The 17429-nt window shown below is 42.9% G+C and overlaps 1 protein-coding gene across 1 annotated transcript in view; it reads right to left on the bottom strand.

Moving 5' to 3' along the window:
- Positions 1-777: 777 nt before the first annotated feature.
- SPON1 (spondin 1) overlaps positions 778-17429 on the bottom strand; it is a 280785-nt gene continuing 264133 nt past the window's right edge. Inside the window, exons 11-16 of the mRNA XM_069965794.1 lie at positions 10714-10896; positions 10067-10237; positions 8294-8461; positions 5856-6020; positions 4243-4506; positions 778-2547 (exon numbers count right to left, since the gene is read on the bottom strand). Of these exons, the coding sequence (XP_069821895.1) occupies positions 2384-2547; positions 4243-4506; positions 5856-6020; positions 8294-8461; positions 10067-10237; positions 10714-10896 (1115 nt within the window). The 3' untranslated portion in view covers positions 778-2383. The remainder of the gene's footprint in view (positions 2548-4242; positions 4507-5855; positions 6021-8293; positions 8462-10066; positions 10238-10713; positions 10897-17429) is intronic.

The raw sequence follows: 17429 nt of genomic DNA, 5'->3' as shown, positions 1-17429 counted from the left end.
TAGCAGGGGGATGCTCAGTGTCCCTCCTGTGTTCCTCAGTGTCCCTCTGCCATCATCCTCTCCAGCAGCCACAGCCCGAACAGCTCTGGGAGTCGGGTCGTGACATCACCATGTTATCCAGGAAGTGAAGAATTGATGCATTAGTAAGTGCAGGAAAAAAAAGCACTTTATGTGCATTTACAGTAATAAGTGTATATTGGTGATTTGTATAACTTTTAGGGGCAAAACAATACTTTAATAAAAAATTTTGTCGGACTTTAATGTCAACTGCCTTGGAAACGATTAATAATGCAGCTAAGAGCTGTAAACTTTTTGGAGTTGAAGTTGAAGTTTTAATGACGAGTTGCTTCCACAGCATGATGTCATGTGATGGCATTTCCAGTCATTCTCATAGTCAGGGAATAAGAGCAGGGAGTCAGGGAATATTAATGAGCAGAATTTAAAAGATGTGACAAATAAAAGATAGGAATTGTAACTTTTTTCTTTAATAGTATGTAAATTGAAACTGGTGGGACCGACTAAAGAAAGACCAGTGCTGGAAAAAATGAGATACACGACTGCAATAATACAGTATGCATCAACCTGCTGATAGTTTCCCTTTAAAACTGATCTGCCCGCAAGGCATGAAGAAGGGATATATAACTTTGTTAAGAACCACAGACACTAAACCTTTAGCATGTATTATCACTCTATATTTTGTAGTTGACTATGATGAAGCTTTATGTCGGTTTGTTATAGAGGAGGAGATGCTGAGCAAATAGATATATACTTTGGGGGAAAAACATTCAGTATAGCTTTATTTATTTAAATTACTATTTTTTAACACGTATGAGTCCAGTGATTAATTCTAATCTGTGCTTGGCTACTATGTATGCATGCTCATACAGTGAGGGCTGTCAATCATTGAGTGAGACCACCCACAGAACTCCTAGGCTCAGTATAAGCAGACATTTTTATTAGTAAGTTAGTAAGTTAGAGTTCCTTAGTGGAATTCCGGTGGTTTTGCTCAGTGTGAACTGGCCCTTGATGTGCATTTTCTTTGTTTATTCTACATTGTTTGTACTTCACACACCCGGTCTCTGCTTTGGACATATTAGTTATCCCGGTCTGGTGGGGTGCAAACCCCATATTGCAGGGTGTTGCTTGTCATGCCATGTATTTAGATGTTTTTAACCTTCTGTGTTTTAAACTGTCAATAAAGATTTTCTTATATATTTTCCATTATTTTGGTGTGCACTTGAATCTTTATATGTGCCTCCTGTTCCTTTTTTTATTTAACATTGAATTTAATGCCAACAAGCAACAATTTGGGGGGATTTTCCATAATCAAGTATTGGAATGGTTACACTAGAGTGGTTCTTCATGTAGTCCTTCATAGCTATGACCATACACTGTACAGTATATAAAAAACAGAATTGCGCCAGTATCATATCTATACTTGTAGGACTCATCAAGTTGAATATTTTTGCAAACACATTAATTTAGCAAACTTGCCTACTTCTGATATTTCCTCACCTTGTTAACAGCCAATTGTTTCCTTACAGCGCCACCACAGGGCTAATAATGCATGACAAGGAACCTATTCAGACTGTGTACTGTATCACTTTGGGTCCTCCAGAGGTTAGGCAATCTTTCTGCTTTCTGCACTGGCTATGAGGGTCTTGAGTAGGAGACCCCCTCATTCAAAACGGACTAATGCTTAAAAATGAGTTTACTAAACCAGATGGCCCCTTTAACCTACAGAATAGAATTAAACACAAATGTTTAAAAAATAAAATCCAAAAATAACTACACCTTTTTTTTATTTACTGCATTTAAAAAAAAAAATACTTGTGTGTGTTTAGCTCTTTAACATGAACGAATGACAATTTTAATTTTGTAGATTCAACATAATACATCATGGGGTAAATAATCTAGAATGACTTGTAACCAAACATGCTTGGAGTCATCCAGATGAACCTGTTCTTACACTGCAGATGTACAGCTGGATATCTGCTATTGACCATCTCTGGTATCCTTCTGTTTGGTCTAGCAGTGTGGAAAACGACATGGGGTGGTAACGGATTGTCCTATGGGTTGTGTTGTTTCTTGCATGCATGTCATACTGTTAAGATCATAGTTCGTGATGAAATTAGGAAGATACATTGTCCAGAGTCATATTCTCTCGCTAAACAACCAAGATGTAAGATATTATTTATTGATCTAACCAGATGATTCAGTTATTATTACATGTGAATATTTAGAAAATATAGTTCTTGCACCTGCAAGAATAGTAAGCAAAGTACATTGCAAAATGAAAAGCACTGTATATATTCTATGATAAAAAATCTAATAAAGATTGACTTTCCAAGTAACTTAGGGAGTATCCCATGTGAGGTGTTTGCTAACATGGATGGACGTTACAAGCTCGGATTTCCTTCTTGTCTTTACAGCTGGTGAACTGAGAACTTTTGAACCTCTTCTTCACTGTCATGAACCTCTCCTGAATGCCACCACCACAAAATTTGGTGCATTCTGTCCACGCTGTCCATGGCTTCATTTTGCAAACTGAAAGTAAAAGTAGTAGTGTTACAATTTCATTAACATTAGTTGTGCAGAGGTGCCTACTCTGGTGCTCGATGGAGGTCAAAGGCACAAATGCAAAGAATCCAAAATTTCAAATAGAATATAAGTGAGGCTGCACTACATATTTTGCATAGGGGCCCAGTAACTTCACGCTATGTCCTCGTAATGGTAGACAGTTACCATAACTACCATAACTAGCTATTTCGACTGTATTAGCAAGACATTGCCTGACTGTTTCAGGTCTGGCTTCTAAAACCCTTGGTAATCGGTTGTTATGAACAGGCAATGATGATATTTGGATGTGTTCAGAATTCAATAATGGGAAGTGCTTCTTATACTTACTATCTGATGTTGTTAAAAAATAACCTTTCATATAGATAGGAACTCAGGCTAGACTTAGTGAGTTGCTCATACCATAGTTAAAGGGGTTCTCCAGGTCCGGGACAAGGAGTTCTGGTGCCCTAGGCAAAGAAGGCAAATCACCCCCCCCCCCCCAAAAAAAAAAAAAAATACATACATACATGGACCCTCACTAACACACACATACATACATGCACCCTCACTTACACACATACACACACACACACACATACATACATACATACATACATACATACATACATGCACCCTCACTTACTCATACATGCACCCTCACTCACACATACATACATGGACCCTCATTCACACATACATACATACATACATACTGTACATACATACATACATGCACCCTCACTCACTCATACATGCAACCTCACTCACACATACATGCATGCATACATACATACATACATACATACATGCACCCTCACTCACATGCCAGCACTGATTGATTTAGGTTAAAAAAATAGCAGCAGTGCACCTGGTAGTACATTCGTTTTAAGCACAAATCAGCTTTTACATGCAAGGGTTTGTCAGTCGCTGGTGGCCAAAATAGACTGAGATAGGAATATGTTTGCAGTGCCTTTACCTGGCACAACAAATCAAGTAGCAGGGCTGTACAAACAATCCTTGTATCATTTGTGCAGCCCTGAAAACTGACAGCACCGATATGTATTGTATATATTTATGCTCTCAGTTTCCAGAATACAAGCAGTGTACACTTACCATCTACATTGCTTGAGATTCAACATCCAGCTCTCCAGTCCCCCGTCCTGAAGATACAAAAACGGCTGGGGCAGGAAACAGGATGTTGGATTACAAGCAGTGCTGATGGTAAGAAGACATAGCTTGCAATCTGGAAACTGACAGCACTAATATATACATATTTGTGCTGTCAGTTTTCCTTAATCATTATCGGTCACACTTATACCTTTTATTTACACAGGCAGATAGTGACACATTTTAAAGCATGGTCAAAAGATGCGATCATCTGAGGATCTGGCAATTTCCCAGACTTCAACTGATCGCTGACACTGCACTACAAGCTAGAGCTACACCAATATGTATTTCTCAGTGCCTGCTTGAAATTCTCATAAATTCTTCTGATTGCCCTCAGTCTCTGCTCTTATGTTATGAGCATGGTTGTAAATTTTACCAGGGGACTCATGGTTACCTGCCATGCCACTAGTTACCAGAAATATTACTATATATATACACAGCCAATCAGGGGAGGGGGCACTATCAGCCTCATCGCTTTTCATGATTAAGTAAGACCTGGACAACATTCTAATGTACCTGGAAACTGTTCACCATCTGTATCTTCATTCGTCCTTTCACTTCTCCTCTTCTCTCGGGCATCTTTAAGACGTCTCTTTTCAGCACCGTTATTTTTTTGGCACTTTCGAACTCTGCATTTTTTACGTTGTACGGTTTCTGGACAGAGGCCACCTCCAAACTGTGGCTCCAATGTGATCATTCTTGTTCGGATCATATGTCCTTTTCCACATGACTTGTTACATTCTGACCAGTGAGACCATTCAGTCAGTTCACAGTTGATAGCTGGAAGGTAAAGTAGATGTTAGATACTAACAGAGAAATATCACAGCTAGAGAGAGCATTTAATAGACTTCTTCAAAATAGGACATCATTCACTAAAAACTATTACTTTTTGTGTGTCCTATTAGAATAAAGCTTATATCAGAGTGACTCTGTACCCACAATACCTCCCCCCCCCTCCCCAAACCACTTATACCATCAGATAGCTGCTTTTAATCCAAGATCTGTCTTGTTTTTTTTTTCAGCAGGTGATGCAGTTATTGTCCTAAAAAAAACAACTTTCAGGGTGTGTTTACACGTACAGGATCTGCAGCGGATTGTATGGTGCAAATTTGATGCTGTGTTCAGGTATTTAGATCAGATCTGCTACGGATATGCTGCAGATCCACACCATCAAATCCACTGCGATACGGTACATGTGAAGCTACCCTTAAACTTGCAGCCCTGTGTCAAATTGTCATGGCCTACAGTGTCTTTGCCCTAGGCCTGTGACACCTCTCCATCCTTCCTTACCACCCTCTTCATCATTAGGAATGCCCCAGGCAGGTTTTCTCCTATTCATCACTTATCTGAACACTGCACGTGTCTCAACGATCCAGCACATGTGCAGCGTGAGGACAGCATAGAGAGTCTGTGAGGAATGGGGGGGATGGGCATGGAGACAAAGTGGTGGATGCTAAACAGGAGTGTGAGAACCCCTTTTCACCCTTTCTACATGTCATTTATGACATTATTGTCTCTGGTTGTACTAGTTATTATGTATTCTGTGACTGTCTGCTCAGTATAACAGAAGGCATGTACAGGAAGGTGGACAGCAGATACTAGGGGCATATAAAGAAGGGAGGACAGTGGATATTATAGGGCACACACATATGGGAAGGCAGTGGACACTAGGGATCACTACAAAAGGTAGGACAGAGGACACTAGGGGCATGTACAGAAGGAAGGACAGCGGACACTAGAAGGCAAACACACACCCAGGAAGACAATGGACATTAGGGGCGCTTACAGAAGAGAGGAACTAACAGGCACAGAATTAAGTATAGGTCAAGTTCAGCAGAGCAAGAGACACTCTTTTACAGCTATTTACTTTTTCCGACACATGATTATCCTGGATAAAGTCTTAGGGGATAGGAATCTGAGGTAGAGGTCATGTAATTTTCACATGTACCATATTAATTATTTATTGGAAATATTATATGCTGTTGGGAAGCTGAAAATCATGAGCTTGGCCTTTTATATAAAATTAAGGTGTCTAATAGTGTGGCTCAATATAACATTTTTTCATTCAGAACCGTGTAACAAATTAAAATGATCTCAACCATTTACAAAGCTTTTCTTTTTATACATACGACATTCTGGGAGCATGCATTTTTCCACTTGTTTTAGCTCTTCATTGCAGTCTCCAAGTTCAGCTGGTGATTTTAACATCCTTTGTCGTGTTCTGGTTCCCTTGCCGCATGTCACACTGCAGTCACTCCATTCAGACCATGGTGATAACATACATGGAATAGTATCTGTGGGATACAGGTAAGAATAAAAAATACTAAAACAAAACAAAACCTGGACAGTAGAATATCTACTCTTATACATAGTACTCGCTACATTTATCTCAATGTCCAATTGCTTTACTCTAAATGCCTTTTAACAGCACATTGTATGTACACCAAAAACAAACAGACATATATATCTAAATAACATCAATTTTATAGTAAACTGTGTTATGTTCACAGTTTATAGGACACCATGGTGGCAAGTGGCAGCCATTTTAGCAGATGTGGAGCTATAACTTAGTCAAAGAGTAATTCAGATTCATAGTATAATAAAACTTTAGTAATCCCAGGAACCCTGCCAGGGAATAGAATGATTGTCTAGCCTGATGCTGCGTTTACACGTAACGATAATTGGCCCGATCGTACGATTAACGATGTCGGAGTAACGTTTTTTTTTTTTCATAACGAGCAGCATTTAGACGGTACGATATATCGTACGGAAAATTCGTTTTGCGATCGTATTGCGAATGCTTAAGCCTATCTCACACATTGGTTAAATCGGCGAACGACTGTTCACACGGAACGATTTGTGAATTTTTTGCGAATGACGAACGACGATTTGATAACATGTTGAAAGATCAAAATGCGCGATGTATCGTTCGTCGTATGATCGTTCGCTGCGTTTACACGTACGATTATCGTTCGAATTAGATCGTTATCGCGCAAATTTGTACGATAATCGTTTCGTGTAAACGCACCATGAGTCAGCACAACCTGGGTCAGCACCAGGTGAACCTGTCAGGACCAAGTCAGCAGTCAGAGGAAAAATTTACCCACTTCTAGCATCATATTGGAAATGGGGCAGGGGGGATTTCACTATAGGCCTTCAACGTCTGTGTTGTCCCCGAAACACGGAATATGGGAATAAGGCCTATCCCTGCAATACACTGGGCCTTCTAATCTGTCTTCATACTACCAAGGGAAATGCCTACCATGGGGGACACTATGCACTGAGGGGTAGGATACTAGGGGTGATGTTTATTTTAGAGGACACTAACATATACTGTCTACAGGGCAGAGAGCTAACAAACAGGGGGATTACCCACAGTGGGATGGGGGCTCAATGAAAAGTTTGCTATGGGGCCTACGCCTTTCTAGTTACACCCCTGAGTCTGAAGGTGAGAAGCCAGGAGAGAACACAAACAAAATCAGCAGACAAAAGTTTAAACTCCTGCTCAGTTAAATGATCAAAGCCAGGAGAACAGGTATACACAAAATCAGTAGGGAAATGGCGTTACCATGTACTATCATCAGAACACAGTATAACGGAGCTGCAGCCACGTAATGACATCAGTAAATGCCTTGGACTGTAGGAATGTGTGTCAGCTGTTTGCTATAAAGCTTTTCCAATCTAGCAGACAGCCCCTGAGCCACTGCTGGGGACCCCCGCCTTATAGTATAGTATAGTGCTTACATTTCATTTAATGATTCCGTCAATAATAGGCAATGATTTTGTGTTTACCTTTTAAGCACAGAAATAGCATCATTGTATGAATTTTTATATTCCCAGTTAACTACACTGCCAACTTGTTTGATACATCATTCTGTAGAACACGAGGATAATGGGCCATTTTCGAATCTTTTCATAAGCTAGTAATAATGATTCACTGTGGTTTGTAAAGGGCACTATGAAAAACTTTGTGATGAAACGTATTGAGATCACTTAGACTGGTCAGACCGAGGCCACAAAAGAACAGTAAATGGTCTATAACAGATATTAAGAGAGTCGCGAAAAGCCTGCAGAGAGGAGATATTCATCGGGGCATCCCCCAAATGGCTTCACATGAACATAAGTACATTTAAAGAAGGCTTTGATGTGGCGTCATTACAGCACAATACAAGTTAGAAAATGGATTTTCCTTCTTGCATTTGACTAAAACATTTTTATGGTGCTTTGATTTCCTTACAGTCAGTGGTATACATAGAAGAAAGTGGTCTCATAGCAAAGATTAAATGCCCCCCTTTATGGCACAGTGTTTTCCAATCAATCAGATTTTTCAATGTTCCCCTCCATAGCATTTCCATGACCCTGTTTGCAGACAATACATTTCCCCTGTAGAGAAAAACTGAGATGGTAGCCACAGAGCCTGTCTTTAAGGTGTCTATGCCTTTGCTAAAATTTAACTTGATAGGTTCTTGCTCCGTCTGATCCACTTTGACGGGAACCAAACCTTAAAAAAAATGTGTAGAGTAACCAGTTTGACAATGGATTTAATAGTAATATGGTTTGTACTTACGACATTCAGGCATCATACACTTTTCCACTTCAGAAGTCTCTGCTTTACACATGGACCCATCTGCCGGAGTCATCTTGATCATTCTGTGTCGCTTTTTCATCCCCATACCACAGGTGGCGCTGCATTCCTCCCACTCACCCCACTCTGTTACGATACAGCTGCTTGGCTCTGTGCAGTGAATAATATAAAGCAAAGAAAAAATGTACAATATATTTTGATGTAATCAAAACTATTTACCTATAGGAAATAGCTTTGATTGATCATTTGGATTAGATATTGGCCTCCTTGTAAATATATTGCATTATTTATCCCATATTGTTCCTGAGTTATAGCATAGGTAGTAGTTCAGAGCTGTATTCATAATTCCTTAGCTTCAGAACTGCCCCCTGTCCTTCATTGCTAATTGCCTGATCCTTAATATAATTTAGGATCAGTAAAGCATAAGAAGCGTATGTACACAGTGACTCCACCAGCAGAAGTGAGTGCAGATTCATAGAGCTTCATGCTCCTGCAACCTACACCATCTGTCTCCACCCCTAGATGGCACTAAAACTCTCTCTGTCTATATCATGTGCACGTAAGTATTCTGTAGATCCGCTGTGTTTCGCAATAAAATGCGGTGAGGCTTCTGATGGACTCCTAGTGCTTGTCTGTCTAATGTCATAGATATGTTTGACAATCCTCATCCTCACGTACATATAGAAGATGGTATTGCAATTGAGAAACATCTTTATCTCAAACTCTTTGGATCGCCCACTATTGCTGAACTTTTTACAAGGAAGAGTATATTGACATTGGGAATTATATCACTGCCAAGTCTCAAAACTTCATTGAGAATAGTATCTCCCTGCAGAATATACAAATTGCATGTTAACATTTGTTTGATGAGAATTAATTGTGGAGTATACAGTATTTAGTCACAAATGTGGACTTCGCTGGTCGTTCATTACGGTTCTTTTTTTCATGACACTGAATTAAATCCTACCTGTCCCTTTTATTAACCCTACTATGTGCTCTACTGAGAGTCCATTCAGGGTAAACTCTCGATCGTAGCCTATCTCAGCTCACACCACACTCCTGTACAAAACTGTCGGTGGTACTACAGTTGTGTCTTATGTCAAACAGCTTTCTATGGGCCTTAGTGATAACAATATGATTTGGTACACTGGTAAGTTCAAGATCTAAAAAGGTTCTGTCCGTAGCATGTGAATGATAGGAAAATTTTTGTCCCCATTGGTTGTTGAAATACACACCATAATTTTTATGGAATAACCTCTTTCATTTGTCTTCTAAATTGAATAATTATCTTTCCAATTAGAATCTTTGATTAACTCGTTATATTATAAAGGAATTTCTATTTAGGAAAACCCTTGTGAATAGTAGTGATGAGCAAACGTGTTAGTAATTGTTCGTATGTTCGTACGAACATGACGCTAATTGTTCCTGTTCGCCTATCAAGAATAATTTGTTCAATGATTGGAACGGTTATAACAATAATTTTCTAACATATTTGAACTTGTGAATGTAACTCTAGACCAAAACGTAGAAAATCTGTACACAGCGGCGTAATTTACGCTTGCACCTGATAATCTGTGCGCATGTGGGTAGACCGAAGTGTACGCTGTACTGTATATTCGTTATTTGTTCATGAATGTTCGACGAACATGAACTGATCACAATCAATTTCTTATATGTTTGGGATCTGAACCGAACATCGGGATGTTTGCTCATCACTAGTAAATAGCATAATATGTATATTGAAATATGACTTACCACATTCCTCATTGACTATACACTTCTCTGTTTCTTCTGTTGGAACTTTGCAAATAGATCCATCCTCTGGGAATTGCTTTACATAACGTTCCCTGGATCTCATTCCCATGCCACAGGTAGCACTACACGGTGACCACATAATCCACTCTGACATCATACATGTGGACGCATCTAAAAGAAATCAAAACGAAACTGGTGGCCAAGGGAGAGCAGGAGTTTTCTATACTAATGTTTGCACAAAATATGCAACTTTGGCTTGTTTAAAAAAGTACCATGAGTCCCAATGCAAATTCTGTAACAGAGGCCCAAACAATCAGACTTGGTGGAGGGATCTTTTGGATCAACTAAGGAGACAGGGACTCTTTACGTTGATGGTGATGTCTAAGTCTAAGTCAAATATTAGAATATTTCCATTGACTTTCATACCATAGACACAAACCTCCACCAATGACATCTTTTGACACGAGTCAATATTATGAGACAGTTATGGTTATTAATGGTTATGGTATAATGAAAGTCCCAGACATGGGATTGCAATATTTAAAAAACAACCATGAATATAGACATCTGGAAGAAAATTGTCCCAATGGTCACAGGAATTTAAACTGACATAACCTTTCATAGAATTCTTTTGAGCTCTAAGTTACCATCATCACTGCATCCTGGTCCCATACAAGGTTCAAAGTCCTGTGTGTCTGGACAAGGAACGCTGAGATCTAGCTGTGCCTTCAGCATACGCTGTCTCATTCTTTTGCCTTTCTCACACGTAGCAGAACTGCAAGCAGACCAAGGAGACCAGTTGGAATAGATGCATGTCTCTGGGGTGTCATCTAAAAAAACAAAAGAAAAAGATAATTAAAAAAAAACATCTTCTTGACCCCATTCAGACAGCTTCGGCTTAGGTATCAGGCACTAAATATCATTTTATAGGTAGAACATTTAGATAGTTCTGTCATGAATGTGGGGGACAGTATTATGTAAGACTCTAAGGATGTGTCCATTGGATCTTTTCTGCAGATTTCTTCAGGTCATCAAGATTAGACTGGCGGGGGTCCGAATTCTGTCACTCCTGATGATCAGCTGTATGAAGGGTCGATGAAGGGTGTGGCAGCCCCTTTATTACTCCTACATGTCATTTTATCATCATACTATTTGTGGTCACAGTACTAGGCACTGCCTTATTCAAGTAAACAGGACAACGCTGCAGGCCTGTACTTTGCCCTTCAAAGGTTGTAGCACTCCCACAAATGTCATGGCCCCTTCAAAAAGTTGACTAGCGGTTGTGCTGGGAGTCGGACCCAAGACAATCTAATAATGAGGGCTTACTGCGTTTCTCATGACATGCTACCAAAACTCTTACTAGACTGCAATTCACATTACAACAACTGGCTGGCCACACATAGCATAAATACCTCCCAGCTGAGTATTGTGTGACTATGTTATTAAACCAGGTCATCATTTAATTCAGTAGCCTAATAGACATTGGAGGCATACATCTTTTGTCTGTCTAAAGGATCCCACCTATTTACTGAAGTGGCAACAGCACTAGAAAAGCAATGTGCCACTTATTTGCTGTACACATCTTGGCTCGTATTAGCTGTATACAGCTTGGCTCCTATTAGACAGTTAGGGTATGTGCACACTATGGAATTCTTACGGATAACATCCTGTGGATTTCACTGCTTGCCCCCATGCGCTCCCGCTTGTCTCTCCAAAAAACTAACATGTCAATTTTTTGGGCAGATGGGACGGGCGAAGAGTTAAGCAGGAGTGTGCAGGGGCGAGCGATGGAATCTGTGGGATGTTAATCGCAAGAATTCCATAGTGTGCCCATACCCTTAGGCTCCTATTCATCTTGAAATATAGCCCCATTTACTATGATTTTTTTTTTTATATTTATTATTGCCAGATAACTCCCAGGTGACCTGGTTCATTCAAAAACATTGTATTCTGTATTTATCAATCCTTTACTATCATAGAACTGGATTTGATAGCTTAGATCCTGTCACAGGGCTGATTTATCTGTTAAAAACTTTGCATTGCCCACAGAGCTGGGACTACAACACATTGAATATATTGAGGTAATTTAAGTCAGCAGCAGATAGAGAAGAAAAATACTTTTTGAGGGCAGCACAATGCATTCTGATAAATCACTTCAAAATCCCCAAAAAGTAAAAATCCATCAAGTGCCATTTTCCTGCCTTTTGTGTGCCCTGCCGAGCTTGATAAATGAGCCCTTTAATCATACATCTTGCAGATCTTACAAGGGCCACTTGAGGGCAGTGACTGGCAAATAAAGAAGTAATTTTTCCTTTGCTCTTTTGTGGTGGCAGCGCAGATGAGTGATTGCGAGGAGGAGAAGCGGCAGTATGATTTTAAGACAAACAAAACATTCCTTTTGCATAATCGCAATCAATTCTTGTCATCGTCTCACTTCGGAATCAGGGCAGATTTATTTCATTTTAACCATTAGAGATACAGCAATGCTGATAGGGGCGGCTTCTAGATTGGGGCATTTATCTTACACGCACCTTGGGAAGACAGATTCAATGTTCCTACCACAAAAATAATATATTACAAATAGATGCATGTAAAATAACATTAAGAGGTTATGCCAGGGAATGTTGCTTGAAGGGAAGGGGCTGATGAAATTTACAATTTATTATACGGAAATTGTAAACTAGCTGGGAACTGATAAGCTTACTGTGTATGCCCCTGGTATACAAGCTAAACAAACATCACAAATGTTATGTATACATAACCTTACGTGCAATGGGTCCAAGATCAAGACCAAGTCCAAGATCAATGAGAAATAGGTGAGGCTTGCTTCAATGTGGGTGTTCCTTGTGGCGCTGGTGGGGCTTAAACATGGTGTATATGTTGGTATATGGAACACATGTATAGTGTATGAAGTGTGTATGGAGTCTGTCCAGATGGGGGAATGAGTGTGTGAACCATATGACAGTGTACAGGGCAGGGCCGGACTGGCCATAGGGCACTTCTGGCAAATGCCAGAAGGGCCGGTGGCCGTGCTCCTTGTGACCTGGTGACTCCTTTCCCCTACCGTAGGAAAAAGGAGTCACTGGGCCAGGAGAAGGACGGGATCAGCCGGCCCACAACGCTCCAGTCAGCCCCCAGCTGATGCGCGGCTGCCGGGGGTGTCCCGTCCTATTCCCAGCAGCATGCACATCATAGAGCTCTATGTGCAGCTATGGCCGGGATTTCCAGTACAGGGAGCGCACGTAAGAGATGCTCCCTGTGCCGAAAGTCCCAGCCCCGGTGCACAGGGAGCTCTCTGATGCACGTGCTGCCGGGGGAAAGGACAGGACACCCCTGGCAGCCGCGTATCATCGGGGGGCCAGAAGGAGGCGGAAGAAGAAGAGAGGGACGGGTTGTCAAGCGAGTTTTTTTTATTTTTATTTTATCTGCTGTGTACAGGGGGTGGGGGTGGGTGTCTGGAGGGGCCAGGGAGCGAAGGGGCTGTCTATAAGGGAGGGGGGAGAGAGGGGGCATCTATAAGGGAGGGGAGGGGGAAAGGGGCCATCTATAAGGGAGGGGGAGAGAAGGGGCCATCTATAAGGGAGGGGGGAGAAAAGGGGCAATCTATAAGACGGGGAGGGGGGAGGAGAAGGGGCCATCTATAAGGGAGGGGGAGAGAAGGGGCTATCTATAAGGGTGGAGAGGAAAAGGGGCCATCTGTAAGGGAAAGAGGAGAGAAGGGGCCATCTATAAGATGGTGGGAGAGGAGAAGGGGGCATCTATAAGATGGGGGAGAGGAGAAGGGGCCATTTATAAGGGAGGGGAGAGAAGGGGCAATCTATAAGGAAGCAGAGAAGAAGGGGCGATCTATAAGGGAGGGGGGGAGAGAAGGGGCCATCTATAAGGGGGAGAGGAGAAGGGGCCATCTATAACAGGGAGAGGAGAAGGAGCCATCTATAAGTGAGGTGGGAGAGAAGGGGCCATCTATGAGGGAGAGGAAGGAGAAGGGGCCATCTATGAGGAGGGGAGAGGAGAAGGGGCCATCTATAAGGGGGAGAGGAGAAGGGGCCATCTATTAGGGAGGGGTGAGAGATAGGGGGAGAAGGGGCAACATAGGGGGAGAGGGGTCCATCTATAAGGGGGAGAGGAGAAGGGGCCATCTATTAGGGAGGGGTGAGAGATAGGGGGAGAAGGGGCAACATAGGGGGAGAGGGGTCCATCTATAAGGGGCGGGGAGAGAAGAGGGGGCCATCTATAAGGGAGGGGGGAGAGAAGGGGCCATCTATAGGGGGCAACATAAGGTGAGAGGGCGCCATCTATAAGGGGGGGCAACATAGGGGTAGAAGTGGGCCATCTATAAGGGGGGCAACATAGGGGAAGAGGGGGCCATCTATGGGGGGACAACATAGGGGAAGAAAGGAGTAACATAGGGGAAGAGGGGTCCATCTTTAAGTGGCGGGGAGACGCGAGGGGGCCATCTATAAGGGAGGGGAGAGAGAAGGGGCCATCTATAGGGGGACAACATAGGGGGAGAATGGGCAACATAGGAGGAGAGGGTGCCATCTATAAGGGGGCAACATTGGGGTAGAGGGGGGCCATCTATAAGGGGGGAAATATAGGGGGAGAGGGGCCTATAATAGGACGGGGTGTCTCGTCCTATTCCCAGCAGTATGCACATCATAGAGCTCTAGAGCTCTATGTGCAGCTATAGCCGGGATTTCCAGTACAGGGAGCGCACGTAAGAGATGCTCCCTGTGCCGAAAGTCCCAGCCCCGGTGCAAAGGGAGCTCTCTGATGCACTTGCTGCCGGGGGAAAGGACAGGACACCCCTGGCAGCCGCGTATCATCCGGGGGCCAGAAGGAGGCGGAAGAAGAAGAGAGGGACGGGTTGTCAAGCGTGTTTTTTTTATTTTTATTTTATCTGCTGTGTACAGGGGGTGGGGGTGGGTGTCCGGAGGGGCCAGGGAGTGAAGGGGCTGTCTATAAGGGAGGGGGGAGAGAGGGGGGCATCTATAAGGGAGGGGAGGGGGAAAGGGGCCATCTATAAGGGAGGGGGAGAGAAGGGGCCATCTATAAGGGAGGGGGAGAAAAGGGGCAATCTATAAGACGGGGAGGGGGAGGAGAAGGGGCCATCTATAAGGGAGGGGGAGAGAAGGGGCTATCTATAAGGGTGGAGAGGAAAAGGGGCCATCTGTAAGGGAAAGAGGAGAGAAGGGGCCATCTATAAGATGGTGGGAGAGGAGAAGGGGCCATCTATAAGATGGGGGAGAGGAGAAGGGGCCATTTATAAGGGAGGGGGAGAGAAGGGGCAATCTATAAGGAAGCAGAGAAGAAGGGGCGATCTATAAGGGAGGGGGGAGAGAAGGGGCCATCTATAAGGGGGAGAGGAGAAGGGGCCATCTATAACAGGGAGAGGAGAAGGAGCCATCTATAAGTGAGGTGGGAGAGAAGGGGCCATCTATGAGGGAGAGGGAGGAGAAGGGGCCATCTATGAGGGGGGGAGAGGAGAAGGGGCCATCTATAAGGGGGAGAGGAGAAGGGGCCATCTATTAGGGAGGGGTGAGAGATAGGGGGAGAAGGGGCAACATAGGGGGAGAGGGGTCCATCTATAAGGGGCGGGGAGAGAAGAGGGGGCCATCTATAAGGGAGGGGGGAGAGAAGGGGCCATCTATAGGGGGCAACATAAGGTGAGAGGGCCTATAAGGAGACAACATAGGAGAGAGGGGGCCTATAAGGGGACAACATAGGGGAAGAGGGGGACTATAAGGGGACAACATAGGGGAGAGGGGGACAACATAGGGGGAGAGGGGGACTATATGGGGACAATATAGGGGGAGAGGGGGACAGCTATAAGGGGACAATATAGGGAGAGACGGGCCATCTATAAGGGGACAACATAGTGAGAGAGGACATCTATAAGGGGACAACATAGGGGGGGCATTTATAAGGGGGGATATATACTATAAGGGGCACAACATAGTGTCAGCATAACCACTAAACAAGGGTGTAAAGGGGCCAATACAGATGTGCAGTTTGTAGAGAGATGAGGATTGTGCCAGAGTGAGGAGCCTAATATGTCTTTCTGGCAGATTCTGTGGATTTGGGGCTTGGAGAAGTTCTCATAATGGCCCAGGGCAGAAGAAGAAGAAAATGAAAAGAGAAGAACTCTGATCAGAGAAGACATCCCTTGTGAGTCACCGGATATAACTGCACTGTAATGTATATAGTGTACAGATCCTGTGTGGAGCTGCGTCCACCTCTATATGACTGTATGAGGTGATAGTGATCTGTGTACAGTGGATGTTATGTGGTGGTATTAGTCAGTATGCGGTGGTATTAATCAGTATGCGGTGACATTAGTCAGCATGCGGTAGTATTAGTCAGTATGCAGTGGTATTAGTCAGTATGCGGTGACAGTCAGAATGTGGTGGTATTAGTCAAAATGCGGAGGTATTAGTCAGTATGTGGTGGTATTAATCAGTAGGTGGTGGTATTAGTCAGTATGTGGTGGTATTAATCAGTAGGTGGTGGTATTAGTCAGTAGGTGGTGGTGGTGTTAAACTCAGCACGGTTACCGGGGCTGGAAAAGGTCTGTCTCTGTACACTGTGTAGTGGTGACGACCAGTAACTGCAGCTCAGCTACACAGTACAGAGACAGAAGCTTCTGACCCCTTTTACTGTGTTATTATCTGTTATTCCAGTCGTGGCCGTGATGATACAACATGTAGCCATGCAGCACTCACAACATCTTCTTGTGACTTTTCACCACACGGAGAGTGGGCCTGTGTGCTCTGAAATGCCAGGGCTAATTTTCAGTCCCAGTCTGGCCCTGGTACAGGGAGCAAGTGAAGAACCAATACAAACATGTAGAGCATTTGTGCTGAGTATGTGCCCATTATTCTTGAAAATAGTGTGTAAACGAAAATCCACATGAACATTTTACACGAGACACACAAATGTGGTAATTGCTTGTCACTAACTGTGGTCATTTGCTACCTGTAAAATATTATGAAGATGCCATGTCGAATGTTGGGTAACACAGTGACCAGTTTGGTTTTAGAGTATAATATATATATATATATTTTTTAATAATAATTCTTTCTTTTTATAGTACAAACTGATTCTGCAGGACTTAACATAGATTTTGGGTGTGGGAGGAAACCCACACAAACATGAAGAGTACATACATACTCCTTGCAGTTCCCCTTGAACCCGAGACCCCAGCGTTGCGAGGCTACAATACTAAAAACTGAGCCACCATGCTACACATCATACCACAGTATGGTGACAACAGTTTTTCTTTCCTTCATAAGTAAAGGCCTCCATAAACATTGAACAAAAAGGTCAGCTCATTGATATTTGTCAGGCTGGTCGACTTTTTGAA

Source organism: Dendropsophus ebraccatus, chromosome 4, assembly GCF_027789765.1.
Source record: "Dendropsophus ebraccatus isolate aDenEbr1 chromosome 4, aDenEbr1.pat, whole genome shotgun sequence".
NCBI classification, from domain to species: domain Eukaryota; kingdom Metazoa; phylum Chordata; class Amphibia; order Anura; family Hylidae; genus Dendropsophus; species Dendropsophus ebraccatus.
This window is presented reverse-complemented; position numbering and strand designations above follow the sequence as displayed.